Source organism: Pristiophorus japonicus, chromosome 1 (assembly GCF_044704955.1).
Source record: "Pristiophorus japonicus isolate sPriJap1 chromosome 1, sPriJap1.hap1, whole genome shotgun sequence".
NCBI classification, from domain to species: domain Eukaryota; kingdom Metazoa; phylum Chordata; class Chondrichthyes; family Pristiophoridae; genus Pristiophorus; species Pristiophorus japonicus.
This window is the reverse complement of record NC_091977.1, coordinates 521,282,197-521,300,607: the sequence shown is the minus strand read 5'-3', so window position 1 is coordinate 521,300,607 and position 18,411 is coordinate 521,282,197. Positions and strand designations below refer to the sequence as shown.

At 45.9% G+C, this 18,411-nt stretch overlaps 1 protein-coding gene across 1 annotated transcript in view; it reads right to left on the bottom strand.

The window, feature by feature from the left end:
- LOC139277593 (guanine nucleotide-binding protein G(s) subunit alpha) overlaps nucleotides 1-18,411 on the bottom strand; it is a 352,449-nt gene that overhangs the window by 159,497 nt on the left and 174,541 nt on the right. The window contains exon 5 of the mRNA XM_070896271.1: nucleotides 10,564-10,661. Coding sequence (XP_070752372.1) covers nucleotides 10,564-10,661 — 98 coding nt within the window. The remainder of the gene's footprint in view (nucleotides 1-10,563; nucleotides 10,662-18,411) is intronic.

Genomic DNA, 18,411 nt, shown 5'->3' with positions numbered 1-18,411 from the left:
ATATTGTCCAGGTACATTAAATGTATAGTTACAATGGTGCGCCACAGAGGGCGCTGTGGTGGGAGACCCGAAAGTACCTGCAAGACAGAGTATAAAAGGCTGCCCACCACACCTGAGAGGAACTCTGGAGTTACACAATAAAGGACTGAGGTCACAGCAGTTACTACAACACCGTACTGTGGTGGAGTCAGTGATTTGAGTGCTACATACATTACATGCATTAAGCTTTATTGAATACCTAAATTAAACATCACTTGGAATTTTGAGCACACAAATGGGCATTTTTTTTTTTAAATGTCATTCTAAGATTGCATCTATCACAATAGTTCTGTGGTTGCTAGAATTTGCAACTTAGTTCAGTGCAGTCTTGCGACCAAACTGATAACTGAAGTTGCTCAAACCTTTCCCCTCAACCCACTGAAAATATCTTTTCACCAACAAAGTTGTATTGCACAATGATTTAATTCAGAGATTAACAGCCTAAAGACACAGCATGGAATTGAGAAATACAGGTCACGTAGGTTATTTCAGAGGGAAGTTGAGAGTCAACTGCATTGCTGTGAGCCGAAAGTCACATTGCTGCCGTGGTGGGATTTGAACCCTTGTCTCCGGATCATTAGTCCAGGCCTCTGGATTACTAGTCCAGTAACATAACCACTATGCTACCGTACCCTCTATCCATCATCATCATCATCCTCATAGGCGGTCCCTCGAATGAGGATGACTTGCCTTCGCAAGAGTTCACAGATGTTTCAATGAAGGACCCGATGTTCCAGTCCCGAACTCCAATTGAGGGGGTGGAAGATGCCTGTGCATGGATTTTTTTTAACATGTGGTGACCATTGCACATCAGCCACCACACAGGCTTGACAGAGCTTGGCCTTTATCCAGTGGCAAGGGTTGAACCAGGACAACTGGAGACCTGCTCTGCTGCACGGACCTAGTGCACACACATATCACAGTGTGGGCTGTCCCGAGCTGCCCCTGGGCCCTCGGCTCTTCTGGGCCCGTACCCTCATTCGCTGCACCTTCGCCCACGATGACCTTACCGGATCACTTATCCACTGACCTTACTTGAACTTAGGTGACGAAAGGATCAGGCTTGGCCGTAAAGCCTATTGAACGGTTCATGATGCTCACTATGTAGCCACTCGGATGCCCACCAGAGGCCTACCAGTTCCCATGAACCTATGGAGTACGAGTCAGCATCTCCAGGGTTAAGCAGTTCAAATTTCATACAACACGACAGCCAAAACAAACAGCAATGAACGGAAATCTGTGGCATAGGGCAAGTTCTTTTCATTTCACAGTTCAAAATTATGACATGACAGTATTTCCCCAACTTAGCCACAGTTGATGGTAACAAAGAGCCATTATAGTCAGCCAACCAATTCCGGTAATAACTGAATTCTCAAGTACATTAACCTTGCTGATAACAAGATCGTGTTAAATCAGTCTCATTCAGGTTATATTTTTGTTCTAAAGGTTGCTCAACGAAACATACTTTAGGGATTTTTTTAATGTATAAAAAGAAAGCCTTGCATTTATATAGCGCCTTTCACGACCTCAGGACATCCCAAAGCGCTTATTGATTATTGAAATATTATTACTGAACATTGCCAACTGACTTCTTGATGAAAGCACCAACTGAAGTCCATGCTCAGTATTGTAACCCATAACACCAGGGAAATGGATGAAAAATCACCGTGACATGATCTGGATTCATCAATGCACTGTGGAAGCATTAACCTGCAGTATTATTCTCCGGTCTTAGTCAGCTGAGGAGCCCATCCCTACTTTCCCTGAGAATACAAAGGTGAGCCTTCCTTAAGGCATGTGGAATTCTCTACCACAGAAAGTTGTTGAGGTCAGTTCGTTAGATATATTCAAAAGGGAGTTAGATGTGGCCCTTACGGCTAAAGGGATCAGGGGGTATGGAGAGAAAGCAGGAATGGGGTACTGAAGTGACATAATCAGCCATGGTCATATTGAATGGTAGTGCAGGCTTGAAGGGCCGAATGACCTACTCCTGCACCTATTTTCTATGTTTCTAAACCACCGCAGTCCTCCTGGTGTTACGTCAACATCCCCACCAACACCTGGGAGTCCCTGGCCAAAGATCACCCTAAGTGGAGGAAGTGCATCCGGGAGGGCGCTGAGCACCTCGAGTCTCATCGCCGAGAGCATGCAGAAATCAAGTGCAGGCAGCGGAAAAAGGTAAGAAGTGAAACTTAGAATAACTTGCATTTATACAGCACATCTGATAGAGCAACTCATCCCAAGGCACTTCAGAACTGGGGATCAGACCCATTATCATCATCACAGGCGGTCCCTCGCATCGGGGATGACTTGCTTCCACGCCAAAAAGGGATGAGTTCACAGGTGTTTCAATGAAAGACCTAATATTCCAGGTTCTGAACTACACCCTGAAGGGTGGAAGATGCCTGTGCGTGGATTTGTTTAACGTGTGGTGGCTGTTGCACACCAGCCACCACACGGGCTTGACAGAGCTAGGTCCTGGTCCAGTGGCAAGGGTTAACCAAGACGACTGGAGACCAGCTCTGCTGCACGGACCTAGTGCGCACACAATTATTAGCCGCATTAGGAAGACCATTGGGGAGAGCAGGAAAAATAATTGCGAGGTAGCCAAAGGCATGGCCAATGAGATAGGTGTTTAATGAGGCTTCTGAAGATGGGGAGCGATGAGACAAGGCTGAAAGATTTTTGAGAAGGGGGCAGAAGGCTCTGATGGTAGAGAGGGGGAAAGGAGCAAACACACACAGTAGACTGGACTCCAGAGAGCACAGAACACAAACAGGAAAGATCTGATCAGCGATGAGGACATGTTCCAGACCTGGGAAAGAATGGGGACGTTGGAGAAGGAATTGGAGAGGAAAAGTCAGCCTTGACTGGGAAATGTGGGGTGACGGAAAAGCAGTTTTGAAAGATGGAGGAACAGTGCCCGAGGAGAGGGTCAGTGGTGAAATCCAGCAAGCATTGGGCTAAGGAATAGTTGAGTGGTCCGCTGGGGTTCAAGGACACAGGAGGTGGGTCTGGTGAGGACTAGGGTGGAGGCAGGGCAGAAACTGCAAAGCATTGTGGGGTTGGAGTTGTGGTCGGTCAAGTAATGAGAACTGGTGGTCAAGTAATGAGAACTGGGAACTAGATACAGAAGCAGCGTCCTGTGTTTTTAGTACGAGATAACTAGACTTTTCTTTTTAACAGATTAATATACAGTAGCTGATAGGTAACCCAGCTTACAGATCTCCCACTTTCGAAAAGAAACAAGGCCTCCCTGGGTCGGTACGGAGTGTGTACGGACCCGGGAAGGCATCGCAAAAGCCGGTTTTCCGCACGCAATGCGCGCATGCACCGAAAACCGGCTTTTCCGATCTGTCAAGTTTCTGGCTTAACAGATCGCATGCATCTCATGGAGAAGGACATTCCCACGGCAGAGACTGGGCTATTTGCCAATATCTTGCCCTGCAAATGTCCTTAAAACTCTTGCGCCTGGTAAAAGAAGGCGCATAGCCGACCTTTGCCAACGTAAGAGTTTTAAAACATACAAAAACATAGAAAAATAAAATTTAAAAAACACATTTTAATGTTAAAAACCCTGCTCCACTAAGGTAAGTTTATTTTAAACCATAATTAAAACTTTTTTTTAAAAATCGGCAAATTTTTTTTTTGTCAAAAATATTTCTATCAACTTTAATTTCTACAATGTAAGGTGTTTTTAAAAATGTTTTATGTCGCGATTGGGTGTGTTTCTCATTGATAGCAATAGAAGTTTCAGACTTACAAAACATATATTACCATGAATGAGAAAATACTTGACCGTGATTGGGTGTCCAGGCCCACGTGACTCCTTTGGACGTCCTAACATGAACGCACTCTGTTGCGCAAGAAGAGGAGGCCTCGAGTCTGGGATCTCTGGTGGGCGCAGCAGGAAAAGGTCGGTGCGCATCCTTTTAGCCATTTTCTGGCGAGCGCCGATGAGAAGCAGAGCAGTGGGATTTCAGGGTCATTGCCTCATCACGCCTGTGAGAAAAGTCTCGATGCTTCACAAGGACCTCGGAAGTGCAGCCACTGTTGTGATGTAGACAAATACTCGTATCTGGTGCTGCATCGACTTACAAGCGTTGTTGCCAGCTGATTATTGAGCTGCTGTTTGCTTGTGTGAGGATCCTGACATGCCCATTTAAAGATATGTTAGCAGTACGTTGCTGTGTTATATAGAGACACAAACAACAAAGCCATCTTTCAAATTCAGCCCAGTCAAACCAAAAGAAAGTAAGTCAGAATTTGTTTCACCAGTTAATGAAGGATTTTCTCTCAAAACTTCATAAAACTTAAACCACTCCTGTTAAGCGTCAGATTAGTCCAAATCTTTTGACTGCTCCTCTATCGCAGCATTGATGTGGTGAGAAACGGTCCATATTATGTGTGCGCGTGAGGTAGCATCTCTCTCCCCCAAGCTCTCTCTCCCCCGAAGCTCTCTCTCTCCCCCCAAGCTTTCTCTCTCCCCCCAAGCTTTCTCTCTCCCCCAAGCTCTCTCTCTCCCCCCCAGCAAGCTCTCTCTCTCTCTCTCCCCCAAGCTCTCTCTCTCTCTCTCTCTCTCTTCCCCCCAAGCTCTCTCTCTCTCTCTCTCCCCCAGCAAGCTCTCTCTCTCTCTCTCTCTTCCCCCCCAAGCTCTCTCTCTCTCCCCCCGCAAGCTCTCTCTCCCCCCCCCCCACCGCAAGCTCTCTCTCTCTCTCTCTCTCTCTCTCTCTCTCCCCCCAAGCTCTCTCTCTCTCTCCCCAGCAAGTTCTCTCTCTCTCTCACCCCCAAGCCCTCTATCTCCTCTCCAAGCTCTCTCTCTCTCTCTCTCTCTCCCGCCCCGCGCCACCCCCCACCCCAAGCTCTACTTCCCCCTCCCAGCTCTCTCGTCCCCCGCACCGTTCTCTCTCCCCCCCCCTGGCCCAGCTCTCTCTCCCTAACCTCTCAAAACTCTCTACCCCCCCCTCCCCCCAAATAGAAATTTTACGACACGGAAGGAGGCCATTCGGCCCATCATGTCCGCGCCGGCCGACTAAGAGCTATCCAGCCTAATCCCACCTTCCAGCTCTTGGTCCGTAGCCCTGTAGGTTACAGCACTTCAAGTGCACATACAAGTATTTTTTTTAAACGCGCTGAGGGTTTCTGCCTCTATCACCCTTTCAAGCAGTGAGTTCCAGAGCCCCACCACGCACTGGGTGAAAAAAATTCTCCTCAACTCCCCTCTAATGCAATTACTTTAAATCTATTAAATTAAATCTCTCCCGTCACTCGGGATCAGTTCAGAACAGTGGATCTGGAAAGTTTGAGATTATCGAACCGTGGCTCAACTCAAAGACAATTAAACGGCAAGAAAAATAATAATGACTCATTTTTGCACTTTGTATAATAAAATGACATAGAATGTACAGCACAGAAACAGCCCATTTGGCCCAACTGGTCCATGCCGGTGTTTACATAGGATCACATTACACAGGCTCCTCCCACTCCTCTTGATCTAACCCCATCAGCACAATCTTCCGTTCCTCTCTCTATCATATGTTTATCTAGTTTCCCCTTTAAATGCATCTGTGCTATTCACTTCAACCACTCCAGCTGGTCGAGAGTTCCAAATTCTAACCACCCACTGGCTGAAGAAGTTTCTCCTGAATTCCGTGTTTGAATTTGAAGGACACCAGCGGACTAATGTGGGTGTTCCTAACTTTGGACAGGAGCCCACTCTGCTTAATTTGCTGAAATTTTGCTTCAGCCCACAAAGGCTGGGCAGAATGCCTCCTAGCAGTCCTCCCATTGAAAGGGATTGTATCTTCGTGGTTGCACATTCCCAGATCCTCAATACTAACATTGCTCGCAGGCCAAAATACGACTCACTCTTTTTCCCACAGTGATATGTTTTCTCGGTTACAGTGGATACTCTCAAAAAAAAAAGAACATTTACTGGCTGCAATTGCTGGTGGACACAAGAGGCTTGTGTGTAGTCCACTTGCTCAGCTTTTTGACTGGCGAACAGGGCAGAAGATGCGATGACTTTATCTATTCCTTTACCTGGTTAAAAACTTCACCAAACCCTAAATCTAACACTGATTGATGGTGATTAGTGGGGAGGCAAAGTGGGATATCGTTGGCATATGTAAATAATGCAATCTGTAAATAATAGCTTAATTACACTTAAATCTAGAACTCTCTGGTGCTGCTCAAGTGGGTAAAGGTACCATATAACATTAAGCCATACTATAGTCAAACCTCGTTTATCCACCATACATCACAGAATGAACCTCAGTGTATCAATGAAATCGGTGGATAATGGAGCATCTCCCGGTCCCAACATAGAATGACGTAGAGTTTACAGCACCGACACAGGCAACCTGCCCCATGCCAGTGTTTATGCTCCACACCAGCCTCCTCCCACCCTTCTTCATCTCACATTATCAGCATAACCTTCTACTCCTTTCTCCCTCGTGTGTTTAACTAGCTTCTCCTTGCCTAGTCCGATACAGTGCGTTTTTCACTCCTAATTGCTATTTCTAGATTATTTAATCAAGTTGCCTGCGTGTGCAGATAGGACGCACAATGAGCCCTGTGGGTCTGCTGGGCCTAAAGTTCAGATTCCTGTGGGTCTGCTGGGCCTAAAGCTCAGTTTCCCGTGGGTCTGCTGGGCCTAAAGCTCAGATTCCCGTGGGTCTGCTGGGCCTAAAGCTCAGTTTCCCGTGGGTCTGCTGGACCTAAAGCTCAGTTTCCCGTGGGTCTGCTGGGCCTGAAGTTCAGATTCCCGTGGTTCTGCTGGGCCTAAAGCTCAGTTTCCCGTGGGTCTGCTGGGCCTAAAGCTCAGATTCCCGTGGGTCTGCTGGACCTAAAGCTCAGATTCCTGTTGATCTGCTGGACCTAAACCTCAGATTCCCGTGGGTCTGCTGGACCTAAACCTCAGATTCCTGTTGATCTGCTGGGCCTGAAGCTCAGTTTCCTGTGGGTCTGCTGGGCCTAAAGTTCAGATTTCCGTGGGTCTGCTGGGCCTAAAGCTCAGATTCCCGTGGGTCTGCTGGGCCTAAAGTTCAGATTTCCGTGGGTCTGCTGGGCCTAAAGTTCAGATTCCTGTGGGTCTGCTGGGCCTAAAGCTCAGATTCCTGTGGGTCTGCTGGGCCTAAAGCTCAGATTCCTGTGGGTCTGCTGGGCCTAAAGCTCAGATTCCCTTGGGTCTGCTGGGCCTAAAGCTCAGATTCCTGTGGGTCTGCTGGGCCTAAAGCTCAGATTCCTGTGGGTCTGCTGGGCCTAAACTGGAGCTCAGAAGGCAAATTCTGTCCAAGTCCTGGATGACCAGATTACACAGGATGTACGGCACAGAAACAGGCCATTCGACCCAACCAGTCCATGCCGGCATTTATGCTCCACTCAAGCCTCCTCCCGTCACAATGACTTATCATGATGGATCACGAGTCTGTGAAAAATTAATTCAAAACAATGCATTTAAGTGGTTTATGCAAAACTAACCCCCCCCCCCCCCCTCTCCCGAATCCCATGAAAATTCTCTTGGACAATCCAGATATTGGGAGCATGCATAATCAAAATTCTGGCGCTGTTCGGAAGCTCCCAGTTTGTTGCACTGTTTACGAGAGTTTAGTTGATCCCACTTGAGGCAGCAGATAGGAAACTGTAACTGGTCACGGTGCCTCTAGGGGGCGCCACTCCCAACTGCTATCTGGTGAGCAATGTTCCCACTAAGCTGCGCAGCCACATGGTCATCGTCAAGGTCCCGCGCAGCCCGCTCACCGGCGATTACACTGTGGATACAGCGAATGTGCAAAAGTTTGAATGTGCCGCACATTGTGGGCGGCTTACGGGGGGGGGGGGAACATTGCTGGTGACCCTTGTTGGAAACTGTACGAATATTGGATGATAAGGGATCATGATAAGGTCTATCTACCATGATGTACTCCAGCCTGACACAATACTCCCAAAGCAAGCGCTCTACTCGGAACTCCTACACGGCAAGCGAGCCCAAGGTGGGCAGAGGAGACATTACAAGGGTACCCTCAAAGCCTCCTTGATAAAATGCAACATCCCACTGACGCCTGGGAGTCCCTGGCCAAAGACCGCCCTAAGTGGTGGAAGTGCATCCGGGAGGGCGCTGAGCACCTCGAGTCTCATCGCCGAGAGCGTGCAGAAATCAAGCGCAGGCAGCGGAAGGAGCGTGCGGCAAACCAGTCCCACCCAACCTTTCCTTCAACCACTGTCTGTCCCACCTGTGACGGAGACTGTAATTCCCGTATTAGACTGTTCAGTCACCTGAGAACTCACTTTGAGAGTGGAAACAAGTCTTCCTCGATTTTGAGGGACTGCCTATGATGATGATGTCTCCAGTAAAGCAATGTGTCGACACTAGCTCTCTGAGCTCACGTGTGAAGAATAGCTGGTTGGGAGTGAGCTACAGGGGTGGTGGATGCCTATTGGACTGTATTCCAGCAAAGGTCAATGCCGGCAGGAGACAGGAGAGAAGAGGGCCGAGAACCTCACTGAACTAAAATGTCTTCACCATGATAAGCAGGTAGCTGTTCCTGACATTTGAAATTTAAAAAGAAAATTCAAGGCGTGAAGAGCCAGCAAGCAAAAAGATGTTTTTTTTTTAAATTTGCTGTAAAATTCTTAAAACTATTCAACCGGGGAAAAAAAAACACAACATAAAAAACAAGAGCAGGAGTAGGCCCATTCGGCCCCTCGAGCCAGCTCCACCATTCAATAAGATCATGGCTGATCCACTTTCCTGCACTATCCCCATATCCCTTGATTCCCTTACTATCCAAAAATCTATCGATCTCTGGAAATCTCCCAGTCAAAAAGAAATCTAGCAGTGTATCTCTGTGTGGCCTAAATCCCGACGGATCCTGCTGCCAATTTGATCCAATGGCTGCGTCTGGGTTTTTGATGAAACCCTCCCCACAATTTGAGGCGTCTCCCCAGTCTGTAGTGTCAGCTAGTGGTCAATGGGTAGCACACTCGTCTTGGAGTCAGAAGGTTGTGGGTTCAAGTCCCACTCCAGAGACTTGAGCACCATAAATCCAGGCTGACACTCCAGTGCTGTGCTGAGGGAGTGCTGCACTGTCAGAGGTGCCGTCTTTCGGATGAGACGTTAAACCGAGGCATCATCTGCTCTCTCAGGCACATGTAAAAGATCCAATGGCATTATTTCTAAGAAGAGCAGGGGAGTTATCCCTGGTGTCCTGGTCAATATTTATCCCTCAATAAACATAACAAGAACAGATTATTTGGTCATTATCACATTGCTGTTTGTGGGGGTTTGATGTGTGCAAATTGGCTGCCATGTTTCCCATATTACAACAGTGACTATACTCCAAAAATACATAATTGGCTGTAAAGTGCTGAGATGTCCGGTGGTCATGGAAGGCGCTATATAAATGCAAATCTGCATGTCTGTCTGCTCAGTTTCCACATACCACGGTTTGCACAAGACAACTACTTCATACTTCGCAAGCACAGCACTGTGCGTGACACAACACACCCTCATCGAACTGACTGAAAAATAAGTCCGCCATCAACACAGCAACATTTAAAAATTCAGTTTAAAAACAACTAAAAAAGATTTCTGAAAGTGTAACGAGCCTCCAAACAAAAAAAATATGAAACGAACTCTTCTAGAAAAAGTGCATTGTGTTGCATACATGATCATATCAGTGAAACTTGCTCAAATAATAGAACAGAATACTCGATGTTAAGCTGGTTGCCCGTGGAAATAATCAACAAACTCAATTACAACTTTACCACTTGTGAGGGATGTGGGCTGTCTCACTTGTACAGCAAGTGATAAAATTCAACAATTTTTCACTGAAGATCCTGAACATAATACAAACTAATACAATGTATCACAGCTATTTCGAGTCCTGCAGTAAGTGGCAACACACACAACAAGGTTTGAAGAGATTACATGCATAGTCTCAAAGAAACAATATAGGAAACAGGCAATCAGTGACATTCGGACAATTGTCAGCCAACTTCGCTCTTGTGGCCGTATATGCATCAGGTGCCCGGGCAGAGTAGGGCATTGTCTTAACAACAATGTTCAACAGCCATTCTACTTGGCCAGTTATGGCGGAAAATTCCTGCTTGAGCCAAAGCTGACCCAGATAGTTTCTTTCTCATCACGTGAGAGATAGAGCACCTCAACAGTCCAAATAAACACTCTGCCGAAGTCCAGCCAAAGACTGACCGACCAAACTCATCCACAGCAGACACATCGCCCCCCCACCCCCAACACTCTCAGAATTATTTCCAAGATTGAAGCACATTATAGATCGTATACATCTTATACTTTCCGGCCTGTTACCGTCCTCGCACCAAGCCTCATACAGAGTGCATTACAAATACTTTACAACATTTACAGCCAATTCACTCGCAGTTCCATTCCCACTTCATCGCAGTTAGTACTCTTGACTTTTTGTAAAAGTACGAGCATTTGAAAAGAAACTGTAATAGTTTTAAAATTTTGTGATTCATTTTTGGAGGATGAAAGCCACTTACTACTGTGCACAGTCGATGAGCTGGTACTCATTTGACCTTTCAAAACATGCCTTTACCCCTTCATCGTCCCACAGTGCTTTCGCATGATCGAAGAATTCCTGAAAATCGAAAGAAAACTTTTGTTAAAAAGAAACTGGGTTCAATATCAATTTTTTAAAAAGTCAAAACACGCTGTTGTAACTGAAGTGTGGATGAGGTTTACATTTCCACTGCCCAACACAGATGGTGGATCTCTGCTTAACGGGTACAATGCTCTGAACTCACCTGTTCGTGTGTGGATCGAGCATAATTTTCTTTTTCAAACAGTAAATTAGTTGAAAAAACAGAGGAATATGATCTTCCACACTGAACCTGTGCATCCATTATATAAAGAATGGATACAAGTAGAAAAAAAACTGAACACTTTACAAAAAAAATGTAGCAACGTTCTCACGCCTAGAATATTTATACATTTAGGATATTACAAGGGAGAGACTTTCTATTTTCAGTAAGACATCTTTTGCTTGGCCAAATGGCTGGTGTTAAAGAATGGCCCTTTTAAAGAAAGGGATGGCCAAAATAGCAGGGTTGCCACCAACAAGCTGCTCTCCAGCTCTCCTGTTTCTCCAGTAATTATGTGTAAGGGGCTTCGTTGACAACTGTGGTCTAAGTTGCTGGAGTTAAAAGGCTGTGACATTTCTTTTTAAAACCAGTGCAAACTGTAACATTCAGCAGTTGGGTGAATCTTTTTTCTCCCTATCGCTCCTGAACAGGGGTACAATAAAATAGTGGTTATGTTCAAGGCTGAGATCGCTAAGATTTTTGGACTGTAGGGGAATCAAGGGATATGGAGATCGGGCGGGAAAGTGGAGTTGAGGTCGATGATCAGCCATGATCTTATTGCATGGCGGAGCAGTCTCGAGGGGCTGCATGGCCTACTCCTGCTCCTATTTCTTATGTTCTTTCTTATGTTACTGGACTAGTAATCCGGAGCCCTGGACTAATGATCTTGAGGCACGAGTTCAAATGCCACCACAACAACTGGGGAATTTAAATTCAGATAATTTAATAAATCTGGAATTAAAAAGCTAGCAACTGTAATGGTGACCATGAAACTACCGGATTGTCGCAAAATCTGGTTCACTAATGTCCTTTAGGGAAGAAAATTTGCCGCCCTGACCCGGTTGGGCCTATATGTGACTCCAGACCCACAGCAATGTGGATGACTCTTAACTGCCCTCTGAAATGGCCCAGCAAGTCACTCAAGTGCAATTAGGGAAGGACAATAAATACTGACCTTGCCTGCGAATTCCATATCCCGTGAATGAATTTTTAACAAACTTGGGGGGCGGTCCCTCCGATGCCTACCCGAGTGACCGTTCACGCGTGACTCAGACAGCAAGTGTCGGCAGACTTTCAACCCTCGGAGACATCATGGCCAGGCCCAATCCAGCTCACACACACACGAGTCACTGGCCAGTAGGATTGGAAACTTGGCCAACTTTCCCCTCTCTCTAACCCACTGATGCTGGATGTCACTTGTAGCACCCGTACCACCTGTTTTACCACGCTCCCTGCAAAGCAGCATACCCACCATGAATCACACCTGGGACATTTCAGTTACTCACTTCCTGACCCATTGGGGGAGCGCGAGGGAAAAAATACAGAGAGTTACATTGAGTTGCCGGAAACAGGCCATTCGCTCCGTGCTGGCGTCACCTGCTGGTCTCCAAATTTTGGTTAGAAATACTAGATTAATATTGCAAAGTGATGCAATGGGTATCACTGCACGAGGGGGAGAGCAGAGGAGGAGTGAGGGGAGAGAGGCAAAGAAAGCAAAAAAAGAGGTAAGTGTTGAGAGATGGGGAGAGACCAAGAGCGAGAGGAAAGACAGAGAGTATATATTTGCTTTGGAGGCTGTTCAGAGAAGGTTCACTAGGTTGATTTCGGAGATGAGAGGGTTGCCTTATGAGGAAAGGTTGAGTAGGTTGGGCCTCTACTTATTGGAATTCAGAAGAATGAGAGGTGATCTTATTGAAACATATAAGATTATGAGAGGCCTTGACAAGGTGGATGCAGAGAGATGTTTCCACTGATAGGGGAGACTAGAACTAGAGGGCATGATCTTAGAATAAGGGGCTGCCCATTTAAAACTGAGATGAGGAGAAATTTCTTCTCTCAATTGTGGAATTCGCTGTGGAAGCTGGGACATTGAATAAATTTAAGACAGAAATAGACAGTTTCTTAAACGATAAGGGGATAAGGGGTTATGGGAAGCGGGCGGGGAAGTGGAGCTGAGTCCATGATCAGATCAGCCATGATCTTATTAAATGGCGGAGCAGGCTCGGGGGAGCGTATGGCCTAGTCCTGCTCCTATTTCTTATGTTCTTACACGGAGAAAGGGGAACGCAGAGATTAAAGCCTCTCACAGACTTCAGAGGGTCATTCACTTTTGACTGCTGTTGCTCTACCCATCAGCTTTAGAGAGACACTGGCAGAGGACCAGGAGCAGGGACTCCAGCTCATCTTTTGGCTACAACAGTGACTACACTTCAAAAGTACTTCATTGGCTGTGAAGCACGGTGGATGGTCCTAAGGTTGTGAAAGGCGCTTTATAAATGCAAATCTCTCTTTCTTTCATAGGTCAAATAGGCAGCAGCTGTCCAGACTTTGAGTTTGGGGGAAGAAAACACCACAACCAAAGTTTGGTTAATACATTCTTAAACGCAGAGAGTTTTGATTTGTTAAAACAACTGTTGGCTCAATGTTCCAAGTTACTAATGTGGTCATGTTCAAAGACGCTGTAAGTCTTGACCCTTTCTCATCAACAAAGACTAACTTTGCCAAGAGTTTAGCAACATCAGCAGTTGGTTACAATCTAATGGGGTTGTTATTGCAACAAATAACCAGGAGATCAGTTTATTTTATGCAGGTATTTTCAATCAAAGTGTTCATCAACAGCCAGGTAATGGAAGAAGAGTCATTAAAATTCTTTAAAAATGGTCTCCTAGACACCCAAAGGACTGGATTAATGACAGCACCAGGAGCTTTCCCAATATGCTGCTTGTTTGTGTTGGTTATTATCTTCATTGTGTGACAAGCTCCAGGGAGCAAGCATCCCTAGCTGGGCACAGTTTTATTCGACGTTCCTAGGGATGTGCTAATCACCGACCACAACAACTATTACCGCACTAATTAGTCAGAAATGTTGTCATGGTGAATCAACATTCAAATTACAAACAGAACCATCACCATCAGCCCAACTCAAACACTGCCCTAAATATACTTAATTTTTTTTCCACAAAATGTTGCTTCACCAACCGACGATTGACTAAACCATCGGGCTATTGGCACGAGAGATATCCTAACTGTAGTCCTATAGAGGCAAAGCTTCTGTAACCAGGTACTCACTGGACTCAACAGAGTCAGGTTGTGCTCTTGTTGACTGCCAGAGTATAAAGAATTAATCATGACCCCGTGGGCTCACTGTGGGTTCACAAAGTGTGCTGAACTCAAATCTTCAGTGCGGCTGACTTGGCTTTTCCAAAACCATCTACAATGGCGATGTATCCTTTTCTGGATATTCTAGAGCCGACTTTCCCAGTGGCTGATAACAGGCAGATTCCTCTGCAGTTGCTGCAGTCGGACTTGTCCCCTTTTTTAAAGGTGGTCACGATCACTGCATCGCTGAGATCGCCTGCATGCTCTCCTCCATTCAGATGAGAGAGATGAGGGCGTGTATTCACGTCAGTAGTGCACCACTGCCATACTTCAGTGCCTCAGCAGGGATTCCATCCGCTCCCGTAGCCTTGTTGTTCTTAAGCTGTCTTACGGCTTTTTCTACCTCGTGCAGTGTTGTGCTTTACTGAGGTAGTGGCGAGTAGCATGCTGCGGGATGGAGTCGAGAAGACTCGAGTCAAAGGCAGAGTTGCGATTGACATCTGGGAGTCCCTGGCCAAAGACCGCCCTAAGTGGAGGAAGTGTATCCGGGAGGGCACCGAGCACCTCGAGTCTCACTGCCGAGAGCGTGCAGAAAACAAGAGCATGCGGAAAACAAGTGCTGGCAGCGGAAAGAGCGTGCGGCAAACCTGTCCCACCCTCCCTTTCCCTCAACGACTATCTGTCCCACCTGTGACAGGGACTGTGGTTCTCGTATTGGACTGTTCAGCCACCTAAGGACTCATAGAAACATAGACATAGAAAATAGGTGCAGGAGTAGGCCATTTGGCCCTTCGAGCCTGCACCGCCATTCAATGAGTTCATGGCTGAACATGCAACTTCAGTACCCCATTCCTGCTTTCTCGCCATACCCCTTGATCCCCCGAGTAGTAAGGACTACATCTAACTCCTTTTTGAATATATTTAGTGAATTGGCCTCAACAACTTTCTGTGGTAGAGAATTCCACAGGTTCACCACTCTCTGGGTGAAGAAGTTTCTCCTCAACTCAGTCCTAAATGGCTTACCCCTTATCCTTAGACTGTGACCCCTGGTTCTGGACTTCCCCAACATTGGGAACATTCTTCCTGCATCTAACCTGTCTAAACCCGTCAGAATTTTAAACGTTTCTATGAGATCCCCTCTCATTCTTCTGAACTCCAGTGAATACAAGCCCAGTTGATTCAGTCTTTTTTGATATGTCAGTCCCGCCATCCCGGGAATCAGTCTGCTGAACCTTCGTTGCACTCCCTCAATAGCAAGAATGTCCTTCCTCAAGTTAGGAGACCAAAACTGTACACAATACTCCAGGTGTGGCATCACCAAGGCACTGTACAACAGCAGCAATACCTCCCTGCCCCTGTACTCAAATCCCCTCGCTATGAAGGACAACATGCCATTTGCTTTCTTAACCGCCTGCTGTACCTGCATGCCAACCTTCAATGACTGATGTACCATGACACCCAGGTCTCGTTGCACCTCCCCTTTTCCTAATCTGTCACCATTCAGATAATAGTCTGTCTCTCTGTTTTTACCACCAAAGTGGATAACCTCACATTTATCCACATTATACTTCATCTGCCATGCATTTGCCCACTCACCTAACCTATCCAAGTCACTCTGCAGCCTCATAGCATCCTCCTTGCAGCTCACACTGCCACCCAACTTAGTGTCATCCGCAAATTTGGAGATACTACATTTAATCCTCTCATCTAAATCATTAATGTACAATGTAAACAGCTGGGGATCCAGCACAGAACCTTGCGGTACCCCACTAGTCACTGCCTGCCATTCTGAAAAGTACCCATTTACTCCTACTCTTTGCTTCCTGTCTGCCAACCAGTTCTCAATCCACGTCAGCACACTACCCTCAATCCCATGTGCTTTAACTTTGCACATTGTGTGGGACCTTGTCGAAAGCCTTCTGAAAGTCCAAATACACCACATTAACTGGTTCTCCCTTGTTCACTCGACTGGAAACATCCTCAAAAAATTCCAGAAGATTTGTCAAGCATGATTTCCCTTTCACAAATCCATGCTGTCTTGGACCTATCATGTCACCTCTTTCCAAATGCGCTGCTATGACATCCTTAACAATTGATTCCATCATTTTACCCACTACCGATGTCAGACTGACTGGTCTATAATTCCCTGTTTTCTCTCTCCCTCCTTTTTTAAAAAGTGGGGTTACATTGGCTACCCTCCACTCCATAGAAACTGATCCAGAGTCTATGGAATGTTGGAAAATGACTGTCAATGCATCCGCTATTTCCAAGGCCACCTCCTTAAGTACTCTGGGATGCAGGCCCAGGGGATTTATCGGCCTTCAATCCCATCAATTTCCCGACTAATAAGAATTTCCCTCAGTTCCTCCTTCTTACTAACCCTCTAACCCCTTTTATATCCGGAAGGTTGTTTGTGTCCTCCTTAGTGAATACCGAACCAAAGTACTTGTTCAATTGGTCTGCCATTTCTTTGTTCCCTATTATGACTTCCCCCGATTCTGACTGCAAGGGACCTACATCTGTCTTTACTAACCTTTTTCTCTTTACATATCTATAGAAACTTTTGCAGTCCGTCTTAATGCTCCCTGCAAGCTTCCTCTCGTATTCTATTTTCCCTGCCCTAATCAAACCCTTTGTCCTCCTCTGCTGAGTTCTAAATTTCTCCTAGTCCCCGGATTCACTGCTATTTCTGGTCAATTTGTGTGCCACTTCCTTGGCTTTAATACTATCCCTGATTTCCCTTGATAGCCACAGTTGAGCCACCTTCCCTTTTTTTATTTTTACGCCAGACAGGGATGTACAATTGTTGTAGTTCATCCATGCGGTCTCTAAATGTCTGCCATTGCCCATCCACAGTCAACCCCTTAAGTATCATTCGCCAATCTATCCTAGCCAATTCACACCTCATACCTTCAAAGTTACCCTTCTTTAAGTTCTGGACCATGGTCTCTGAATTAACTGTTTCATTCTCCATCCTAATGCAGAATTCCACCATATTATGGTCACTCTTCCCCAAGGGGCCTCACACGATGAGATTGCTAATTAATCCTCTCTCATTACACAACACCCAGTCTAAGATGACCTCCCCCCTAGTTGGTTCCTCGACATATTGGTCTAGAAAACCATCCCTTATGCACTCCAGGAAATCCTCCTCCACCGTATTGCTTCCAGTTTGGTTAGCCCAACCTATATGCATTTTAAAGTCACCCATGATAACTGCTGCACCTTTATTGCATGCATCCCTAATTTCCTGTTTGATCCCTGTTAAGAGAGGAAGCAAGTCTTTCTCGATTCTGAGGGACCGCCTATGATAATGACCACCTTTTTCTGGACACCTCATTCAATGGATACCCAATTTCCCCTTCCTCCAATCTGTGCATGAACCTAAATTTCAACTTCATTAAACTTTGTCCAGTTTTTACTCCTCTCTCCTATAACCACAATTCACATTGAGGCAGAATTCCAATTGTCTGCAAACCCTGATACCTCATCCAAGTGACCATTCTTCATGTGTGAGCTTTGATGGTGAATGTTGGCAGACTACTTAACTGTGTGCAGGATCCGTGCCAAACCCAATCCTCTCTTCATATGGACTTTTCAGTATAAGTAGCGAACAGGGGCGGGACTCTTAACTAATTTCCCCCTCTGCGATCGCAAATCTTGGACCTATCTAGTCGGCATAGCTCAATTATACACTGGGAATTGGATGTGGCTATTAATGAGGAAATAAAGATTTGAAAAAGTTGTCTTTTTTTTGTTAGAATAACGCAGATTATGGGGCGATATGATAGAAAGGTTTAAAATTATGGAATAACAGGACAGGGTAGATATAAGCAAACTGTTTCCAACAACTTGTATTTATATAGCGCCTTTAACAGTAAAACGACCCAAGGCCTTCACAGGAGTGTTATGAGAGAAGTTGTTCAACACCAAGCCACATAAGGAGAAATTAGGTCAGGTGACCAAAAGCTTGGTCAAAGAGGTAGGTTTTAAGGAGCGTCTGAAAGAGAGAAAGAAAGACTTGCATTTACATAGCGCCTTTCACGACCACCGGACATCTCAAAGCGCTTTACAACCAATGGAGTACTTTTGAAGTTTAGTCACTGTTGTAATGTAGGAAAAGAGGAAAGAGAGATGTGAGGCGGAGATGTTTAGGCAGGGAATTCCAGAGCTTGGGGCCTAGGCACCAGAAGGCACGGCCACCAATGGTTGAGCGATTACATTCAGGGATGCTCAACAAGGCAGAATTAGAGGAGCGCAGATATCTCAAGGGGAGGGGGAGGTTATGGGGCTGAAGGAGATTAGAGAGATAGGGAGGGGGCGAGGTTATGGAGGGATTTGAAAACAAGGATGAGAATTTTGAAATCAAGGCATTGCTTAACTAGGAGCCAATGTAGGTCAGGAGTGATGGAAAAATGGAACTTGATG